Source organism: Ranitomeya variabilis, chromosome 1 (assembly GCF_051348905.1).
Source record: "Ranitomeya variabilis isolate aRanVar5 chromosome 1, aRanVar5.hap1, whole genome shotgun sequence".
NCBI lineage: Eukaryota > Metazoa > Chordata > Amphibia > Anura > Dendrobatidae > Ranitomeya > Ranitomeya variabilis.
In genome coordinates this window covers 14,348,730-14,368,172 of record NC_135232.1, presented here as the reverse complement: position 1 = coordinate 14,368,172, position 19,443 = coordinate 14,348,730, and the positions used below count along the sequence as shown (strand labels likewise).

Below are 19,443 nucleotides of genomic sequence, written 5' to 3'. Positions count from 1 at the left end.
TTACACAGCACTGGAGGATTCTGGGTGATAGGTGGAGAGATGACTGCTGGTACATTATACAGGACAGAACTGGAGGATTCTGGGTGATGTGTGGAGAGGTGATTGCTGGGACATTATACAGGACAGAACTGGAGGATTCTGGGTGATGAGCGGAGAGGTGACTGCTGGGACATTATACAGGACAGAACTGGAGGATTCTGGGTGATGAGTGGAGAGGTGATTGCTGGGACATTATACAGGACAGAACTGGAGGATTCTGGGTGATGAGCGGAGAGGTGACTGCTGGGACATTATACCGGGCAGGAGGATTCTGGGTGATGAGCGGAGAGGTGACTGCTGGGACATTATACAGCACTGGAGGATTCTGGGTGATGAGCGGAGAGGTGACTGCTGGGACATTATGCAGGACAGAACTGGAGGATTCTGGGTGATGAGCGGAGAGGTGACTGCTGGGACATTATACAGGATGGCACTGGAGGATTCTGGATGATGAGCAGAGAGGTGACTGCTGGGACATTATACAGCACTGGAGGATTCTGGGTGATGACGGTGTCGCTGTTGTCAGGTTCCCATAAGGTGTCAGGACGTCGCTGTCTATCTCTCCATGGAGGAGTGGGAGTATCTAGAAGGACACCAGGATCGGTACCAGGACATGATGATGGAGGAGCTCCGGCCTCTTACACCACGAGGTGAGAAGCGAGGCTCCTTGTTGGCTCCGGTGGATGTGATGACGTCTCTCCGGCGTCGTCCTATAATAGATGATGTTTCTCCAGACTTGCTCTGGTTTCCTCTACATTTTCTCCATCTGACAACAGCTTTCATTTCCCTGATTATTTTCTTCTGATCTGTGAGTCGCTGTTTCTCCGTTGTCATTACGTCTTCATTAGTGATGAGCGAATATACTCGTTACTCGAGATTTCTCGAGCATGCTCGGGGGTCCTCCGAGTATTTGTTAGTGCTCGGAGATTTAGTTTTTCTTGCCGCAGCTGAATGATTTACATCTGTTAGCCAGCATAAGTACATGTGGGGGTTGCCTGGTTGCTAGGGAATCCCCACATGTACTTATGCTGGCTAACAGATGTAAATCATTCAGCTGCGGCAAGAAAAACTAAATCTCCGAGCACTAACAAATACTCGGAGGACCCCCGAGCGTGCTCGAGAAATCTCGAGTAACGAGTATATTCGCTCATCACTAATCTTAACCTGTCTTGAGTCTTCGTCCTCGGCGGCTTCTTTCAGAATCTTTCTCCTTCCTTAGAGCATCGGTCACATTTTCTCTGCAGATGTCCCATCCTTCTGTCCGTTCTCTCCTGTGAGTTTTTTCAGTCCCTAAGGCTACGTTCACATTAGCGTTGTGCGATGCAGCGTTGGGCGCCGCTGCGGCGACGCATGCATCATGCGCCCCTATATTTAACATGGGGGCGCATGGACATGCGTTGCACTTGCGTTTTGTGACGCATGCGTCACTGCGGCGCACGCGTCAGGGCGCAGAGGACGCAGCAAGTTGCATTTTTTGTGTGTCCAAAATCAAGCAAAAAAAGGACGCATGCGTCACAAAACAATGCGTTTTGCATGCGTTTTGCATGCGTTGTGCGTTGCGTCACCGATGCGTCGCCGACACAACACACAACAACGCAAATGTGAACGTAGCCTAAGTCTGTCGTGGATTGTTACTCAGCAGAGTCGGGGTTAATTTACAGGTGATTTTCCCCCTAATCCGCTGTCGCTCGTCCGTCCCTCAGAATCGGTGCAGGCTCAATGTCGTCATCAGTCGTGGTCGGCGTCCGGCTCCTCCCTCTTGGCTGACACTTGTGTCTCCTTCCTTGGTTTTCTCCTTCATTCTCTTCTTGTTTGTGACAAATCACTTTCTCCGTTCTGTGCAGAAAGTCCTGGATAAATATCGGCACCGGACCGTCCCTCAGTCCTCGAAACACGAGTCGCTGTCCTGACATAAAGATGGGACGTGGTGGAGCCGATCACCCGTCAGTCTGACATGGAGGCTTTCCAGCCGTTTTCTGGCCCCCGCGTCTATTCACTACTCGCTTTGCAGGTGTAGAAATGCAGAACTTTCCGTACTGGAGGAGAAGGTCGGATCACCGCGCACTCCTCTCTATAAGGCCGGCGTCACACTCGGCGTAAGACAATACGCCACGTATTATACGTCCGTACTACGGCCGTAATACGGAGAAATGTTCCCAAAATATTGATCCGTAGTCAGGGTGTGTCAGCGTATTTTGCGCATGGCATCCTCCGTATGTAATCCGTATGGCATCCGTACTGCAAGATTTTCGCGCAGGCTTGCAAAACCGACATCTAATGGATTTATGTGCTCAAATGTTCGGGAAAACATATATACAGTATATATATATATATATATATATGTCATTGAGACACATATATATATATTCTGTATTTAGATTTCATTCAGCGCGATATCTGTGAACAGCCGGTAATTCAATTGCCGGCTTCTCATTTCTCCTGCACAAACCCGACAGGATATGAGACATGATTACATACAGTAAACCATCTCATATCCCCTTTTTTTTGCATATTCCACACTACTAATGTTAGTAGTGTGTATGTGCAAAATTTGGGCGCTGTAGCTGCTAAAATAAAGGGTTAAATGGCGGAAAAAATTGGCGTGGGCAGATATTAATAGCCAGGAGAGGGTCCACGGTTATTGGCCCCCCCGTGGCTAAAAACATCTGCCCCCAGCCACCCCAGAAAAGGCACATCTGGAAGATGCACCTATTCTGGCACTTGGCCACTCTCTTCCCACTCCCTGTAGCGGTGGGATATGGGGTAATGAAGGGTCAATGTCACCTTGCTATTGTAAGGTGACATTAAGCCAGATTAATAATGGAGAGGCGTCAATTATGACACCTATCCATTATTAATCCAATTGTTTGAAAGGGTTAAAAAACACACACACACGATTTAAAAGTATTTTAATGAAATAAACAGCGGTTGTTTTAATAATTTATTGCTCTCTCAATCCATTTGCAGGCCCTCGCTTGGCAAAATAATAAACGCACAAGATACATACCTTCTGATGTCAGATCACGTCCAACGAGGTAATCCATCTGAAGGGGTTAACTAATATTACAGGCACGAGCTGCGATAAACCACTCGCTCGTGCCTGTAATCCCCGGGTGCTGAAAGGAAAGCAGAGTGATCTGTACTTACATTGAGTCGCGGTGATGCGCCCCTGCTGGATGTTCTCATGAACTGCAGCCTGGGAACTTTTTCCCACGCTCCAGGTCATATGAGGACATCCACCAAGGGGCGCATCACCGCGACTGAAGGAAATGTAGGTAATTGACCTACATTTCATTCATTCGCCGGGGAATTACGAGCACACAGCTGCATTAGCAGGGCTCCTGCTTGTAAATTATTTTAACCCCTTCAGATGGATTACCTCGTGGGACGTGACGGTTCAGCTGAGGGTATGTATCTTGTGCGTTTATTATTTTGCCAAGTGAGGGCCTGGAAATGGATTGAGAGAGCAATAAATTATTAAAACAACCGCTGTGTTTATTTCATTAAAATACTTTTTAATCAGGTGTGTGTGTGTTTTTTAACCCTTTCCAACAATTGGATTAATAATGGATAGGTGTCATAATTGACGCCTCTCCATTATTAACCTGGCTTAATGTCACCTTCCAATAGCAAGGTGACATTAACCCTTCATTACCCCATATCCCACCGCTACAGGGAGTGGGAAGAGAGTGGCCAAGTGCCAGAATAGGCGCATCTTCCAGATGTGCCTTTTCTGGGGTGGCTGGGGGCAGATGTTTTTAGCCACGGGGGGCCAATAACCATGGACCCTCTCCTGGCTATTAATATCTGCCCTCGGTCACTGGCTTTACAATTCTGGCAGAGAAAATTGCGCGGGAGCCCACGCCAATTTTTTCCGCCATTTAACCCTTTATTTTAGCAGCTACAGCGGCCAAATTTTGCACATACACACTACTAACATTAGTAGTGTGGAATATGCAAAAAAAAAGGGGATATGAGATGGTTTACTGTATGTAATCATGTCTCATATCCTGTCGGGTTTGTGCAGGAGAAATGAAAAGCCGGCAATTGAATTACCGACTTTTCACTAACACCGCTGCGTATTTCTGGCAAGTCACACTGCTGGTCCGTGTGGAATCCGTATTTTTCTCGCCCCCATAGACTTTCATTGGCGATTTTTTTTGCGCAATACGCTGACAAACGCAGCATGCTGCGATTTTGTACGGCCGTAGAAAGCCGTATATTACGGATCCGTAATATACGGCTGATAGGAGCAGCCCCATTGAGAATAATTGTGCCGTATGTTATGCGAGTTTTACGGACGTAGTTTCTGCGCTCTTACGTCCGTAAAACTCGCCAGTGTGACGCCGGCCTAAGGGGTAATGTTTCTCCTTGAGGAGAGCAGCAGTCTTCAGTATGGAGACTTATAGGCCATGCAATGACCCATGGGAAATAAGATATGCAAATGTCCTCTTCCCAGAAGCAGAGATCAGGGTCTGTAGCGCCACCTATAGGACGCAGCAATCCTAGGAGTCAATATCAACGTTTCAATCCCATCCTGATGGGGCAAATTTCCACTTTTGCATTTTTTTGTCCTCCCCTTCTTCCATAAGACATAACCTGCTTATTTTTCCATCCTGAAATGTTTAAAATGTTTATTATTTTTTGCTGGACGAATTGTGCATTTTGCCATATAATGTGCTGAAAAACAGGAAATCAATTCAAAGCGACGTAAAACAGTTAAATGAAATTCCACTTTTGTTTTTTGGGGGGAGGTTTGTATCTCGGCAATTATTGGGTGGTAAGAATGACCTCGCTGTGATTTTCCAGGTCAGTACAGTCACTGCGATTCCAAACTTGTTTTTTTTTTTGTTTGTTTGTTTTATATGTCACATACACACAACTCGGCACGTGACATGGTGTGTGCCTGCATGGGTTAACTTATCTCCTCTCACTTAATCTAGCTTTCAACCTCTCTGTTAGGCTGTAAAGTGAGCATAATTCACACCCTGACACAGTCCACACACCCCAATTTTTTTTTTACACCACTCATCAAACACGGGGTGATGAGTCCCCAAAATATATTACTGTCAGACAATCAAAAGGTCACACACTCTGAAAGGCTATTGGATTCTTTTAGAACATACAAGGTCAAATTATTAAAGATTTTAAGCTTCGATATAAAAATATACAGTGCTTACAATAAACATATAAAAAGGTAAAAATTAAACACAAATATGCAAAACAGTTATAAAATTTATAAAATAAAAAGGGAGAAATAACAGAAATAGCTTAATGTTTCCATCAACAGTTATCTTCTGTTGTCCTGAGGGAAGGAGAAGTGAATCATGGATCACATCAGCCCTTTTTCTTTGTGTCACCCAGCTTTTTATAGTCCTGATCATAGGCTCATGTTTCTAGGATGAGCCAAGCTGTAACATTTCAGACACCCTGTGTCCCCCCCGCTCCACCCTCCCCTCCTCTCTATATATAGACGATAGGAAATATTCCTTCTAGTTACAACCATTAGCTAGCTGTGTGTGTGTGTGTGAATCTGCCATGTTTTAACACCTCTTCGTGCTCATAGGAGATTCCCCTCTGTGGCTGAGTTCCTGCAATAAGCTCAGGCAGATGCTATGTCCTTTGTGTGGAGACAATATATTATATATACATATGCAAAAAAATGTAGGTGCCATAAAAGCCCAGTCAGCTCACCAACAGACCACAGGAGCACGTGAACCCGTCCTGACCCAGACGTAGCAAAAGCTGAAGACGTAAAAAAATGTGAAGCTTGTTCCAGCTCCTTACGATGAAAAGTCCTTTATTGATCCATAAAATTAAAAGTCATCCCTGCAGACAACGGAATGTGAACGAGCGACAAGAAACCTGCTAACAGCGACGCGTTTCGATCTGTGCGATCTTCATCATGGCTATCTGCAAGTGAGTACTAAGGAGTATATATACAATGCATTGGCAAATCACAATGAAAACTCCTGATCACGTGATCTGATCACAGGTCCTAAATACAATACAAAGAAATGCCAATAGTATAACAACATTAACAAAACCCCAAATACATTAAAGTTTTAACAGTAATGATATAAAATTCCGTTCCTTTTATTGAGTCCCAAAGGTAATCTAGTTTGTAAATTATAAATCCAGTACGCCTCCCTTGTGAGGAGGCGTCTCTTAACCCCTTTACCCCCGAGGGTGGTTTGCACGTTATGGACCGGGCCAATTTTTACAATTCTGACCACTGTCCCTTTATGAGGTTATAACTCTGGAACGCTTCAATGGATCCCGGTGATTCTGAGACTGTTTTCTCGTGACATATTGTACTTCATGTTAGTGGTAAAATTTCTTTGATATTACCTGCGTTTATTTGTGAAAAAAACTGAAATTTGGCGAAAATGTTGAAAATTTCGCAATTTTCCAACTTTGAATTTTTATACAATAAAATCACAGAGATATGTCACACAAAATACTTAAAAAGTAACATTTCCCACATGTCTACTTTACATCAGCACAATTTTGGAACCCAATTTTTTTTTTTTTAGGGAATTATAAGGGTTAAAAGTTGACCAGCAATTTCTCATTTTTACAACACCATTTTTTTTTTAGGGACCACATCACATTTGAAGTCATTTTGAGGGGTCTATATGATAGAAAATAACCAAGTGTGACACCATTCTAAAAACTGCACCCCTCAAGGTGCTCAAAACCACATTCAAGAAGTTTATTAACCCTTCAGGTGTTTCACAGGAATTTTTGGAATGAACATTTAACTTTTTTCGCAAAAAATTTACTTCAGCTCCAATTTCTTTTACTTTACCAAGGGTAACAGGAGAAAATGGACCCCAAAGGTGGTTGTACAATTTGTCCTGAGTACGCCGATACCCCATATGTGGGGGTAAACCACTGTTTGGGCGCATGGCAGAGCTCGGAAGGGAAGGAGCGCCATTTGACTTTTCAATGCAAAATTGACTGGAATTGAGATGGGACGCCATGTTGCGTTTCGAGAGCCTCTGATGTGCCTAAACATTGAAACCCCCCCCACAAATGACACCATTTTGGAAAGTAGACCCCCTAAGGAACTTATCTAGATGTGTGGTGAGCACTTTGACCCATTAAGTGTTTCACTACAGTTTATAACGCAGAGCCGTGAAAATAACCATTATTTTTTTTTTCACAAAAATTATTTTTTAGCCCTCAGTTTTGTATTTTCCCAAGAGTAACAGTTGAAATTAGACTCCAAAAGTTGTTGTCCAATTTGTCCTGAGTACGCTGATACCCCAAACCACCGTTTGAGCGCATGGCAGAGCTCGGAAGGGAAGGAGCGCCATTTGGAATGCAGACTTAGATGGATTTGTCTGCAGGCGTCACATTGCATTTGCAGAGCCCCTAATGTACCTAAACAGTAGAAACCCCCCACAAGTGACCCCATATTGGAAACTAGACCCCCCAAGGAACTTATCTAGATGTGTTGTCAAAACTTTGAACCCCCAAGTGTTTCACTACAGTTTATAACGCAGAGCCGTGAAAATAAAAAATCTTTTTTTTTTCCCACAAAAATTATTTTTTAGCTTCCAGTTTTGTATTTTCCCAAGGGTAACAGGAGAAATTGGACCCGAAAAGTTGTTGTCCAGTGTGTCCTGAGTACGCATATGTTGGGGTAAACCCCTGTTTGGGCGTACAGGAGAGCTCGGAAGGGAAGGAGCACTGTTTTACTTTTTCAACACAGAATTGGCTGGAATTGAGATCGGACGCCATGTCGCGTTTGGAGAGCCCCTGATGTGCCTAAACAGTGGAAACCCCCCAATTATAACTGAAACCCTAATCCAAACACATCCCTAACCCTAATCCCAAAGGTAACCCTAACCACACCACTTAACCTGCCACACCCCTAATCCCAACCCTATTCCCAACCGTAAATGTAATCCAAACTCTAACCCTAACTTTAGCCCCAACCCTAACCCTAACCTTAGCCCCAACCCTAACTATAGCCTTAATTCTAGCCCCAACCCTAACCCTTGCCCTAACCCTAGCCCTAACCCTAGCCCTAATGGGAAAATGGAAATAAAAACATTTTTTTAATTTTTAAATTTTTCGCTAACTAAGGGGGTGATGAAGGGGGGTTTGATTTACTTTTATAGCGGGTTATTTAGCGGATTTTTATGATTGGCAGCCGTCACACACTGAAAGACTCTTTTTATTGCAAAAAATATTTTTTGCATTACCACATTTTGAGACCTATAATTTTTCCATATTTTGGTCCAGAGAGTCATGTGAGGTCTTTTTTGCAGGACGAGTTGACGTTTTTATTTGTAACATTTTCGGGCACGTGACATTTTTTGATCGCTTTTTATTCCGATTTTTGTGAGACAGAATGACCAAAAACCACCTATTCATGAATTTCTTTTGGGGGAGGCGTTTATACCGTTCCGCGTTTGGTAAAATGGATAAAGCAGTTTTATTCTTCGGGTCAGTACGATTACAGCGATACCTCATTTATATTTTTTTTTATGTTTTGGCGCTTTTATACGATAAAAACTATTTTATAGAAAAAAATAATTATTTTTGCATCGCTTTATTCTGAGGACTATAACTTTTTTATTTTTTCACTGACGATGCTGTATGGCAGCTCGTTTTTTGCGGGACAAGATGACGTTTTCAGCGGTACCATGGTTATTCATATCTGTCTTTTTGATCGCATATTATTCCACTTTTTATTTGGCGGTATGATAATAAAGCGTTGTTTTTTGCCTCGGGGTTTTTTTTTTTTTTTACGGTGTTCACTGAAGGGGTTAGCTAGTGGGACATTTTGTGGGACTCCCTGTCCCTGGCTAATTTGACTATGTCATTTTGGGAAAAAGAATATATTTATTCAGTGGACAATCCCCATTTGGCAGATCTTGTATGGTATGGCAGATACATCGACGATGTACTCAAAATATGGGGCGGCGATGTATCTGCCATACCTAAGTTTATGGATTATATCAATGACAATATGTGTGGCATCAAATTCACTCACAGATATGACAAAAATCAGATTTCGTTTTTGGATCTGGAATTAAGTGGAATTGGAGGAGAAATAATAAATAGTAAGCCATATATTAAACCCATTAGCGGCAATACGGTGTTGCACGCTAAAAGTAGCCATCCTGCACATACAATAAAGTCAATACCAATTGGGGAATTCACAAGATTGAAGAGGAACTGTAATAAGGATGAGGATAGGATTAAGGAATTCAATGCCCTTGAAGACAAACTGATGAGACGCAAATATCCTGGTGTCTTGACAGGGCTCGTAATATAGTGAACAAAAAAGAAAGGGTCAATCTGTTAAAACGAAATACTAAGAACAGAATAAATAGGGATAAGAGAAAAGAAAAACCATTTGTTTGCCTTCAGTTTAGCCCTCAATTTTCAGACATTAAGTCCATCATCCTTAAGCGTCTACCTATTTTACTGGAAGACGAGGAGACTGCTAAAATTCTAAGTAAGGGAATTAATGTAGTTGCTCGTAGAGCCCCAACAATTGGCAATTTAATTTCACCTGCTCTGTTTCTATCCAAACCGAGATCTCTAACTTGGTTGAACTAAGGGATTTTACAAGTGTGGCACTACGTCTTGCACTACGTGTGCCCATAGTTTAATCAGTAAGACATTCACCAATTCGGATAATACAAAAGAATTCAATATTAAAGAATTTATAAATTGTCATTCTGAGAATGTGGTGTACAAGATCACCTGTGAGGAATGTAAGGTTGCGTATGTCGGATGCACCACCAGGAAGTTAAAAATCAGAATATCTAAACATTTGAGAGATGTTGCCAACTTTAATACTATGAAAAGAAATATATCTATGGTTGCGAGACATTTTGCAACTTACCATGGAGGCAACATCTCTGCCATGTCCATTCAGGGGATTGAGCAGGTAAAGCGGTCTGCTCGCGGAGGAGACATTAAGAGACGCCTCCTCACAAGGGAGGCGTACTGGATTTATAATTTACAAACTAGATTACCTTTGGGACTCAATAAAAGGAACAAAATTTTATATCATTACTGTTAAAACTTTAATGTATTTGGGGTTTTGTTAATGTTGTTATACTATTGGCATTTCTTTGTATTGTATTTAGGACCTGTGATCAGATCACGTGATCAGGAGTTTTCATTGTGATTTGTCAATGCATTGTATATATACTCCTTAGTACTCACTTGCAGATAGCCATGATGAAGATCGCACAGATCAAAACGCGTCGCTGTTAGCAGGTTTCTTGTCGCTCGTTCACATTCCGTTGTCTGCAGGGATGACTTTTAATTTTATGGATCAATAAAGGACTTTTCATCGTAAGGAGCTGGAACAATCTTCACATTTTTCTTATATATATATATATATATATATATATATATATATATATATATATATTGTTTTTGTTCTCATTTTGGGGAACAAAGTAAAACTATTGAGGACTTCAACCTGAGATCAGATCCTATTCATACCGGCCTTCATAGCGAAAACTTGTCTGCATAGACAGGGGTCTTCTGCAAGCCTCAGCAGTCATGGCAAGCCGTTGTTGGGATGCCACAATCAAGTGACTGATGGGCAGGGGAATGGGACACCCAATGATATAAAGGGAAACTTTTCATGTAAAAAAGAAAAATGCTATTCTGCTCCAGATATGGCGATAACCTTCAGGTTAATATCTGCAGGTTAATAGCATTATTTTACATGACAGGTTCCTCTTGAAAGGCTCTGTTAGTCTGTGAGCAGCAGCGAAGTAGGTAAATGGCAGTAATTTAAGCTCTCTTCACAGACCCACATCTGGCATTCTCCATGCATGAACACCAGATATCAGGAAGGGGTTAAAGAGCCTTATCACATGACGTCAGAACGCACGGAATGGGGTGTTCTAGCCTCAAGGGCTCAATGACAGCAAAATGTCAGGTGGTCTACCATTTCTATTCATGGGGTCTGATCATAATATATTCTCCAAAGTACATAAGTGGGGATGATGACGCAGGTGTTGGCCCTGCAGGGACATCGGGCCGCACAATGCTGGTAATAATCAATGTAAGTCTCCCTTAAAGGGTTGTTTGTTCAGTAGAATGTGTATTATTATGGGGCTTTTCTGTGGAATCTGACCAGACAATCTCTCCTCGGCTCCCTGTGTACATCAGTACGAAAAGAGGGGAGAGAAAAAAGATACTGCTACAAAATGCACACCATCCAGTATATACGTATAACAAACACAACACTTTATTGGCATAATAATAAAAACAATTAAAATCACTACGCCACTGTGGACAACCTGGATACATGATATAAATCCATATATAAATGTACAGCCTGTCAATATACCAATACCAAAGACACAAATGTATGAGATAATACCGACCTACCTACGGCTCATGGGGTATCTAAAGGCACATATACGGCATGATAACTATCTAAACCCAAAAAAAGGGGGGGTATGCTGAATGGTCACAAAGCTACCCATGTAATGGTAGCAAAGGAATCCCCATACCTGCCAATAAAGTGTTGTGTTTGTTATACATATATACTGGATGGTGTGCATTTTGTAGCAGTATCTTTTTTCTCTCCCCTCTTTTCGTTGTGATTATTCTGCTACTTGCACCCCCTGCTTAGATATGTTACCTATGGCTGTGCGCCGGTTTTCTTGATATCTGTGTACATCAGTAAGCGCCCATGACCCCGCTGCATGCTCTCTAGTTGTCCTTTCTGCACATTGATAGGCGCTAACCGCTGCGTACCGGGGGCTCCCCACAACACCGTCCTCCCAGGTGCTGTGACTTCATCCAGTAGCCGTACACATGCACTTTTTTCCTGCTTCAAGACAAACAGATCTTTCCACGCACTTACTGCCTATTTTAGTGTTTATATCGAGGAGGATGTTGAGATTTAGCTCTACTTAAAACATGAGTTACTGCATTTTTATTCTTATTTAATAGCAGGACGGGCAGGTTCTCTCCTCTTAGAGTGATCCCAGAGGATCGTGTCCAGGAAGGAGGCCGGGTCCTCATGGTGACCTCATGAGCTCTCAGAAAACAATCACTGGTAAATGGTAACTGTCCTTTCCCCAGTCTCCATAACGGTGAATTAGGAGAGAAGAAACCGATGGTTAGAAATGTGGAGCTTTCTCCAGCTCCTCTGTGGTTCCATCCCTGGTGGAGAGGAAACTTGGAGAAGTTGTGTTTCTTAGTACGGTTCCTCCATCTGACTGACGAGGGTCTTCTCTGCCCTCTCCTCAGGGTCCTCATCCTCCAAGTGCAGAGCAGAGAGCATTAGGCTTTGGCTTTTCTGATTGCATATTTCTTATTCCGTCACAGAATTCTCAGTTCCAGGGTAAAATCTCTATTCAGTTAGGAAACATTCTTCCATTACTGAGATTAGAGGTGACGGCGGCTACTGATGAGATTCTGTGTATCGGGAGGGGATAGAGGGGAGGGGCTACAGGCAGAGCTCCTCCCATCTACATAGAATCTGATCAGTAGTGATGGTCATCTATCAGTAATGGGAATGTCTTCTCCTAGCGCCTCCGTGCTCCAGCTCTGCCCCAGGTAACTGACGCACAATCACCTGCAGTCCATGTGATGGAAATGACAATGTGACTCGTTAGAAGAGGCCATCTTATACTGCTCCATGATCCGGTTCTCATACTCACTTGCCCATTACAAGCACTTTTAGTGGTAAACAGGGGGAGCATGGGCAGTCTAACCATTCAGCATTAACTATTTCAGTACTTTGTGCTACTGTCATTTTTTTTTCCCATGGACCACGGTGCATACTGGGTAAACCAGTTTAGTTTTAAGATTTTCCTGCTTCCAACACACAAACTTTTAAGATGACTTGTCGTTTTCTTCAAAAATCCAGTAAAATACATTGTAAGAAGTCCTGAGCTCTCTTGATTCTGCCTCTGTTTTCCGTCTTGCTCTGCGTCACGCTATTGCAGAGATATTCAGATTTGTTCTGTCTGGAGTGCACAATGTGTAGTCTCTACTTTGCCATCTATCTGGGGTTTCTTCAGAGTTTTCTCTTCTCATCTTTGATTCTGATCTTGCAGTCTGAGGCTACCAAGCTGTGATTGTCAGCATCTGTGAAGACTGGAGAAACCACATGTCCACAGAGATGACTGAATAACTCAGAGATTTCACAGTTAGATTTCTGAAGAAAGCACATGTCCACTGAGATGACTGAGTTCAGAGTTAGGTTTCTGAGTTGTATCTTACAGTTATTAGGTTCTTTAGAAGGACGTAGATCTGGGGATTTATTCTGACGGAATATAAGCTGAACTGGATGGACAAATGTCTTTTTTCGGCCTTGCTAACTATGTTACTATGTTAAATAGTGCGCTCCAGGAGGAACAAATGTTTAATATCTCTGCAATGGAGTGATGCAGAGCTGAGGGAAAAAGAGCAGTGGAATCGACAGAACTCGGGGATTTTTACAAGGTGTTTAACTCAATTGTTTTGTTTTCCAGCAAGTGACAAGTCTTCTTTAAAGAGAGCCTGTAATTTAGGTTTACAGTGGCTTAAGTATTCACCCCCTTGTTTTTATTAAATATTTTTTTATATTGCAACCTGTGTTTAAATATTTTTCTAATTCGACTTGTGTGTGATGCATCAGCACTAAATGGTCTAAGTTGTTGAAGTGAGAAAAATATAGGCATATATTAAATGTATTGTATTAGATAACAAAATATTGGCATGTTCATATGCATTCACTCCGTTTGACACGAAGTTCCTAAAAATTTCTGCTGCAAGGAATTACCTTCATGAGTCCCATGCTTAGTGCGAGGACATCTACCTGTGTGCGATCTAAGTGTCAAATGTTGGTCACTATATACACTTTACCTTTTCTAAAAGGCCACAGAGGCTGCAACGCCATTAACAAGAGGCACCACTAACCAAACACCATGAAGATCTCCAAACATTCATGGTCAAAATTGTTGAGAAGTCCAAGTCAGGTTTGGGTTATTATAATTTACTATTATAGCTCCATTTATTCCATGGCACTTTTCATGTGAGGAGGGGTATATATAATTAAAACGGGTACAGTAATCTTAAACAATACAAATCACGACTGGTACAGGAGGAGAGAGGACCCTGCCAGCGAGGGCTCACAATCTACAAGCGATGGGTGAGGATACAGAAAGTGAGGGAAGAGCTGGGCGTGCAGTGGTTTTGTGGATCTGTGGTTACTGCAGGTTGTAGGCTTGTTGGGAGAGGTGGTTCTTCAGGTTCCTTTTGAAGGTTTCCAGCGAGAGTCTGATATGTTGGAGTAGAGAGCTCCATAGTAGGAGGGATAAATCTTGGATGCGATTATGGGAAGAGGAGATAAGTAGGGAGTAGAGAAGAAGATCATGTGAGGATCGGAGGTTGTGTGCTGGTAAGTACCGGGAGTCTAGGTCACAGATGTATGGAGGAGACAGGTTGTGGATGGCTTTGTATGCCAAAGTTAGTGTTTTGAACTGGAGTCTCTGGGTAATGGGGAGCCAGTGAAGGGGTTGACAGGAGAGGCCAGGAAATAGTTGGGAAACAGGTGGATTAGTGGGGCAGCAGAGTTTAGGATCGATTGGAGGGGTGTGAAAGTGATAGAAGGAAGACCACAAAACAGAAGGTTGTAGTAGCGAGGCGGGAGATGATGAATGCATGGACTAGGGTTTCTGCAGTTTCTTGATTTAAGTAATGTAAGGATCCGGGAAATATTTTTGAGTTGTAGTCAGCAGGAAGTGAAAAGAGATTGGATATTTGCTATGAATGAATGATCAGAGTCAAGGGTTATCCCAAGGCAGCGAGCTTGTGGGACTGGGGTTAAAATAAAAAATCCCAATCTCTTTTGATCTCCCGGAGCACCATCATATATATTATCATCAAATATAAAGAACATGGTACCACAACAAACCTGCCATAGAGAGGGCCGTCACCAAATCTCTCAGCTTGGGCAAGGAGGGCATTAATCAGAGAGGCATCAGAGACCAAAGGTAACCCTGAAGGAGCTGCAGAGTTCCCAATCAGAGACTGGAGTATCTGTACATGCAACCACAATAAACCGTACACTCTGTAGAGGTGGCTTTTTTGGAAGTATTGGCAGAAGAAAAGCCTTTACTTGCACACAAAATTTGTAAGGCTCATTTTGAGTTTGGGAAAAGACATGTGGGAGACTCCTCAAATGTAGGAAGGTGCTGTTGTCAGATGAGACCAAAATTGAACTTTTTGGCCACGTAGGTAATCTATGTCTGGTGCCAAAACCAACACAGCTCATCACCCCGAGAACACCATAACCACAGTGAAACATGGTAGCAGCAACATGCAGTGGGGATGTTTGTTGACAGCAGGGACAGCGGAAACTGGTCCGAGTTGAAGGGAAAATGAATGGTGCAAAATACAGGGATATTCTTGAGCAAAACCTATTTGGCTGTCAATGATTTGAGACTGGCATGGAAGGTCACCTTCCAACAAGACAATGACCCAAAATATACTGCTAAAGAAACCCGCGAGTGGTGTAAGGGGAAATGTGTAATTGTTTTTGAGTGGCTGAGTCCCAGACCTTAATTCAATTGAGAATCTATGGTTATACTTGAAGATCTCTGTTCACCAGATGAAACCATCTAACTTGAAGGAGCTTGAGCAACTTTGTCTTAAGGAATGGGCAAAAAGCCCAGTGGCAAGATGTCGAAAGCTCATAGAAACTTATCCAATGCGACTTGCAGCTGTAATTGCTACAAAATGATGCTCTACAAAGTACTGAATTTAGGGGAGTGAATAGTTATGCACACTGAAGTTTTCAACTATTTTATCTGTTGTTTTCTTCACAATAAAAAGAAAACCAAATGTGCACAGTTGTAGGCATGTCCTGTACATTAGCTAACGCAAACCCTAAATAAAAACAGTGAAATTCCAGGTTGTGAGGTAGCAAAACATGAAAATTACCAAGTGAGGTGAATACTTTTGCAAGCCACTGTACCCTCTCAATGTGCCTTGAGTGGTATTTCAGTCTTCTAAGGTTTCTTATCATGCCCTTAGGCAAACTGGGGACATGATACTGTTATGGAAATTTGGTTTGGATAAATCTATCCCTGTGTGTGCTGTGGCCATTCCCAATAAGACTGAGTATTTTGAGCGCTCTCAAGAATGACACTGTGCACTGTTGTGACAATAACATTCTACCAATACTGACGGTTTATTGTACATACATGGTTTTATAATTGCATATAGAAAGGAGGTGTTAGGGGTGGTTAGTTAATTACCATATTGTCTAGCTCCTCTGTTATTGGTTATCTAAATATATATGGACTATTATGATTAATGCACCTATGAATGCTGATTAAGCAACTAAAATGTAGCTGTCTGCATCTTTCTGCATCTAGGACAAAGTTGAGACATCTGATCACCATTTAGTACATCTGGTGCTGTTCCACTTTATGGCTGGAAATCCCCAGTCTGTCTAGCTTTTATCAGTTTATGTCAGCCATTTTAAGCAATTGATTATAGTGTATATATTAGCTGTGGATATATGAGTATACATGAGTATATATAATTATATAGGAGTATATACGCAAGTGAGATCTATATGATATATATTTCCATCACAATACATTGGCTAGAGCTAGACGGATCCTGGATGTAGGGTAACCTTTGTGATTAGTCAGTCTAATTTGCATATGGTACTGAAATATTAAAACGCCATTTTTAATTGCGTGGACACTTTTCTAAACTACGGACATGATATGAAGCTTAAGACAGTGAAATGGCACTGGTGCTACATTAAGGGGGTAAATCCTGATGGTAGGTTCCCTTTAAGAACTGTCTATTTTTTGTCTAATCTCTGCCACCCCTGACTTGTGCCAATGTCACCAGTTTATCACTTTACCCGTCATTGTCTTAATGTTATGGCATGTAGTTGTCTTCCTTATTACTTTCATTGTGAGCTCCATAAAATAAATTTTAGAAATCCCTTTTGTGTTGTAGAAAAAAATTCACATCCAATCTATCTTTCATCCTTATAGGAAATCCTTGTGAGAATAACTGTTTATTACTAAATTGTAAAAAAGAGGATATCAGGAAGCACTCTAATGGAGAAAAATTCATTACCCTTCATGGACCTCCTGGACTTCACAGCACTACATTTTCTCATAATCCTCCTAATCATGAGGAACCCTCTCCTGAGCAATCTCGTATTGTTACTACAATTCCAGGTGACAAAGTGGATACAAGATTTCAGTGTGACAAGCAACTTACTAAAAGCTCAGAATTTTTAGCACAAAGAAAGCACAATGGGGAGAAATCATACTCTTGTTCAGAATGTGGGAAATGTTTTACAATTAAATCAAAATTTGCTATACATGAGAGAATTCACACAGGAGAAAAGCCATTTTCATGTTCGGAATGTGGGAAGGCTTTCAAAGATAAAGGGAGTCTTATTAGACATCAGAGAATTCACACAGGAGAGAATCCCTATTCATGTTCAGAATGTGGGAAATGTTTTAGAAATAAATCTAGTCTTGCTACACATGAGAAACTTCACACTGGAGAGAAGCCTTATTCATGTTCACTATGTGGGAAATGTTTTATACGAAAAGCTAGTTTTGTTTTACATCAGAGAAGTCACACAGGAGACAGGCCATATTCATGTCCAGAATGTGGAAAGTCCTTCACAAATAAAGGGAGTCTTATTAAACATGAAATAATTCACACAGGGGAGAAACCATTTTCATGTTTCCAATGTGGAAGGTGCTTTTCTTATAAATCACAACTTTGTAAACATCAGAGAATTCACACAGGAGAAAAGCCATATTCATGTTCACAATGTGGGAAGTTCTTTACAGTTAAAGGGAATCTTATTAGACATCAGAGAATTCATACAGGTGAGAATCCATATCCATATTCATGTTCAGAATGTGGGATATGTTTTAGAAATAAATCACATCTTGTTAGACATCTAAGAATTCACACTGGGGAGAAACCATTTTCATGTTTACAATGTGGAAAATGCTTTACAGATAAATCAAGTCTTGTGAGACATGAGAGAATTCACACAGGAGAGAAGCCATATGTGTGTCCAGAATGTGGGAAATCTTTTATATATAAATCAAGTCTTGTTGCACATGAGAGAATTCATACTGGAGCGACGCGTTATTCATGTTCATTATGTGGGAAATGTTTTGTAAATAAATCAAATCTTGCTATACATGAGAGAATTCATTCACGAAAGAAACTGTAATTATGTTCACTGTGTTTTATAAAATTTAATAAACAATGCTTAGCATAAATGCGTAGTGTATTTTGATAAGTAAAATTTGAATTAATATCTTACTGAACATTAGAACAATTTCCTAAATTTTGCTAACACAAAGTTTCATAGAACATTTTTTTAACCAATAACAATATGGATGTAAGGTTATTAATATACTTTTAATTACAAAATCTTCAGTTTTACCCAAATTAGATGTAAAAATGAGTACACCTAACATAAAAAACTATTACACTTAGAATTTTCTGTGGCTTCCATGATTTTTAAGTACAGCACCAAGTCTGCTAGGCACGTACTGTGACATTAAGCAACATCTATCTTTTTTCAAGAACAAGGTCTTTTGGAACCTGGATGCTGGATGGAGAGTGATGACAACTTGTCTCTTCAGAATTCACCATAGGTGGTTGGTTGGGTTCAGTTCAGAAGACACTTGGCCACTGAATCACTTTCACCCTGTTCTTCAGAAATGCAACATTGGTCTTAGATGTGTGTTTTGGATCATTGTCATATTGGAAAGTGCTGGTCTACCAAGAGTTCGGAGTGATGGAAGCATCTTTTCTTGATAGAGCATTGTATCTGTGAATTCATGATTGTGAAGGAAATATATAATCAATAAGGGAAAAGCATAACAGCAGTAGAGTTACATTTAGTTGACAAAAGGGTGAAACTGGATATACCAGTAATGCAAACACGAAGGTGCTTTTGTTGAAGCTGTCAAAGCTGGAACCTTATCCGCTCCACCAGAGGCAGAATATTTTCTGTTTACTGTATAGAGGGGAGTGAGGAGACACAGGATATTTGAAATGTCACAACGTAACCCGTCATCCATTTATAAACAGCGTCTTTTAAAAGGGCCAGTCCGGGTCATCCTGGAAATATGAGCCTATGGTCAGGACTATAAAAAGCTGGGTGACACAAAGAGAAGGTTTTCACATGAAAGGGTTGTCTAGGGGCTGATGTGCTCCATAATTCCCTTCTCCTTCCCTCAAGGAAAACAGAGGATAAGTGTAGACTGAAACGTTTAGATATTTCTGTTATTTCTCCATTTTTATTTTATAACTATTTTGCATATTTGTGGTTTTTTTTGCCCTTTTTATATATTTATTGTAAGCCCTGTATAATTTATATTTAAGATTAAAATCTTTAATAAG

The 19,443-nt window shown here is 41.3% G+C and overlaps 3 protein-coding genes across 4 annotated transcripts in view; all 3 read left to right on the top strand.

The window, feature by feature from the left end:
• Positions 1-19,443, top strand: part of LOC143793496 (uncharacterized) — a 606,170-nt gene that overhangs the window by 471,667 nt on the left and 115,060 nt on the right. The gene's annotated exons all lie outside the window — the stretch shown is intronic.
• The window catches only part of LOC143793530 (uncharacterized), an 81,460-nt gene that overhangs the window by 1,607 nt on the left and 60,410 nt on the right, over positions 1-19,443 (top strand). The gene's annotated exons all lie outside the window — the stretch shown is intronic.
• Positions 5,945-18,264, top strand: LOC143793596 (uncharacterized). Its single transcript, XM_077280663.1, has 2 exons — positions 5,945-5,958; positions 17,011-18,264. The coding sequence occupies exons 1-2, from the start codon at positions 5,945-5,947 to the stop codon at positions 18,260-18,262; spliced, it is 1,266 nt and encodes a 421-aa protein (XP_077136778.1). The 3' UTR covers positions 18,263-18,264.